The 2,944-nt window shown below is 45.5% G+C and overlaps 1 protein-coding gene across 1 annotated transcript; it reads left to right on the top strand.

Moving 5' to 3' along the window:
* The first annotated feature begins 304 nt into the window (after window positions 1-304).
* On the top strand, window positions 305-2,578 carry LOC129190385 (uncharacterized). The gene is made up of 2 exons (XM_054793029.1): window positions 305-352; window positions 549-2,578. The coding sequence occupies exon 2, from the start codon at window positions 954-956 to the stop codon at window positions 2,304-2,306; it is 1,353 nt and encodes a 450-aa protein (XP_054649004.1). The 5' UTR covers window positions 305-352; window positions 549-953; the 3' UTR covers window positions 2,307-2,578.
* The last annotated feature ends 366 nt before the right edge of the window (window positions 2,579-2,944 follow it).

Here is a 2,944-nt window from a genome sequence, read left to right as displayed (position 1 = left end):
TAAAACACAGAATCACACAGAAATTGATGTGCAACTGACATGGTGTTATTGCGAGGAATTGCATCTGCGACTACATCTTTCTTAACCACAAGCATGGGCATTAGTTTGTTGATGATTTTATAGCAATGTGTGCACAGGCCTCTGCCTGAGCACAGTAAATTATATGTGTAGCCGAGTGAAATCTTTGATTTAAAATACTGTGCTTTTTGTTGTGAACATTCTCAAAACCTGCATTTGTGTTTTTATGGAACTTATTTTTGTTGCGGTTGCTGTTGCAAGGGGGACCTTTTATAGCGACGCACACAGGGAGAAACGCGTGTTTGCTGCCATAACGTGGACGTTTGAGCAGCTGGTCAGACGTGTCTAGGCTGTCTGCTCCTGTGTGTAACAAAATGCTTAAAAATCGTTCTTTTCAATTGAATGTGTAAATATTGTAAGCATTTGCTAAATCGCTGTGGAGTTGTTTTGGTGACTTTTAGTTGGGAAAAAGACGTCTAATATTCCACTTAAGTCTGACGAAAATTCCCCTTTTATGTGACTTGCTGCAGAAGTCAGGGGATGCTGCTGTGTGTGCCCGCTAATATTGTGCCCTCCTTGCCATTGTTCCACAGAAAATAAATGTACAGATCCTGACTTGGTGTGTGTTCTTCAATCCGGATGCCATTACAAGTCTGCTACATAAAACTGGTGCCGTGACCCGGATCATCTGGTCAGCCGCTGCCGATCGCCGAGGTTCAGCTGTGAGCGTGTGACGCCTGTGTTGTAAAGTTGGTAGACCTGTGATCCTTGTTGGTAGCTGAAGTTCATAATGGTATCCTGGAATTAAGAGTTTCTAGAATATTGAACACACACGTGAATAATCATATTTGTACAATCTACACAGTCCTGTGAACCTGTATCATATTTTCTTTTTTTTGATAAAACTGTACAATCTGTGTAAACATAACTAAGACATGACAGGCAGGGGTCTTAGCAAATTCACATTGTTTACACCTGTAGTTGGGAGAGGTAGGAGTTTGATAGGCACAAATGGGGTTTTTCAAAGTGAAACTGTAGATTTTGCAGATGAAGAGTCACTGGGAATTGACTCTATCCCTTGTCTTGAGCCCCAGTTTTCCACCCCAGTTGTGAGCGGTGAGAACACCACCCAGCAGCTGCGTGACTTTATTGGTGAGTTAGGGATGCAGATAGGAGAGTCAATTGCTAGTCGCTTGCTAACCAATCAACAACAAGCTACCCCTAAACAGCCCTCATGTGATGCTGCCAATATAACAACAATGTCAGACCAAGCCATTGACCTGTCAAAAGTGAGCCTGATAGTCAGATCTGACATCAGAGAGCCGCCCATGTTTCGTGGTGAAGGGGATGACAAGTATTCCATCCATGAGTGGATTGACGTGATGGAAGTGTATTTGCAGAAGAGGAGTCTGTCGCTCACGGAACAGAGGTGTGAGATCCTGAATCATCTTCTCGGCAAAGCAAAAAACATCGTCAAGGTAGGGCTGAAGAGTAGTGAAACTGCTAATCCCGAGACAATCTACAGTATACTGAGACGCTACTTTAGCGAAACCCCCAGGTCCTGCTTGCCCTTGGCAGATTTCTATGCCACCCAGCCAAGATCCAAGGAGACACCTGTAGACTACTGGGTTAGGTTGAACACAGCGGCAGAAACAGCAGACAGATGTTTGAGACAGCAAGGAGGCAGGATAGATAACATGGATGCAGAAATAGCTGTCATGTTCATCAAGAACTGTCCTGATCCTAGCCTAGCTTGTGTGTTTAAGTGCAAACCCATTGCTAAGTGGTCACTCACAGAGGTGCAGGAGGTCATTGATGAGCACCAGAGAGAACAGCAAATGAAGAAAACAAGCACAGCCAGAGTAAATGTCCTTCAAGTAGCTACAGCTGTAACATCTGTTCACCCTCATGAGCCCGAAACTGATCATGCTCATGTTAACGCAGCCAAGCTTACTGTAACTAATTCACCCAAGCTAAGTGCAGAAGCTCCTTCAGATCCAAGCGCCTTGGAGCATGTGCTGAACATGCTCGAAAGAGTCTTAGAACAGAATAACCGGTCCACTTACACTGCTCGTTCCCATCCTTCTCCTCCAGTTCGCTTCGGTCCATGTCAAATCTGTGGCAGTGAGACTCACTCCACACGAGCACACTGTATGAGAGAGAGAAGGTGTTTCGGCTGTTTCAAAGCAGGTCACCAAAGAAGAAACTGCACCGCTGTTTTCCAGCAAGGCAGCCGCCCACCTGTCCAGGGAAACCAGGCCACTCACACCCGGGAGGGGACAGTGTGAGTGACAGTGATGAAACCCTCACGCCCGATGATGACATACAGTCAGTGTACATGGAGAGCTTAAAGCGTGTTGCCCCCGGTGTTACTGCACTCTTTCAGAACATAAGTACTCTTGATAAAGCTGACAGCCTGTTTTATGTAAATGCACAGATGGGTGGTAAGGTGCCATTAAAAGCTCTGTTAGATACTGGCTCCATGGCCTGCACCATTAGTGAAGAAGCTGCACAATTGCTCAAAGATGCTGGTTTAGCATTAGAGTCAAGCCACGCCCACAAGGACATCATGCTAGTTGGGTGTGGTGGAGTTCAAGTCAAACCCAAAAACATCTGTGATTTAAAAATGGAAGTGTATGGATGCACATTTGTTGTGCCCATTCTAGTAGTTTCTGGGCAGAAAGATCAGCTCATTCTCGGCACAAACGTCATCAAGTACCTACTAAGACAGTTTAAACAATCGCCCCGTTTCTGGCAAGTCCTGAGCAAGCCCGAGCCCACAAAGGCACCTGAAATAATGCAGTTCCTGAACATGTTAGCAGGCATTAACAGATGGAATGGTGACACTATGCCAGACTTAATTGGAACGGCGAAACTTGTGAAATCTGTGACTCTCTCCCCACAGCAAGAACACCTCGTTTGGGCT

The sequence above is a fragment of the Dunckerocampus dactyliophorus genome, chromosome 11 (genome assembly GCF_027744805.1).
Source record: "Dunckerocampus dactyliophorus isolate RoL2022-P2 chromosome 11, RoL_Ddac_1.1, whole genome shotgun sequence".
Taxonomy (NCBI): domain Eukaryota; kingdom Metazoa; phylum Chordata; class Actinopteri; order Syngnathiformes; family Syngnathidae; genus Dunckerocampus; species Dunckerocampus dactyliophorus.
Note: the sequence above shows the minus strand (reverse complement) of the source record. Positions and strands in the feature narration are given on the sequence as shown.

What these genes read in the sequence shown, in the direction of transcription:
- LOC129190385 (XM_054793029.1), top strand. Translation starts at nt 954, where the DNA reads ATGACAGGCAGGGGTCTTAGCAAATTCACATTGTTTACACCTGTAGTT.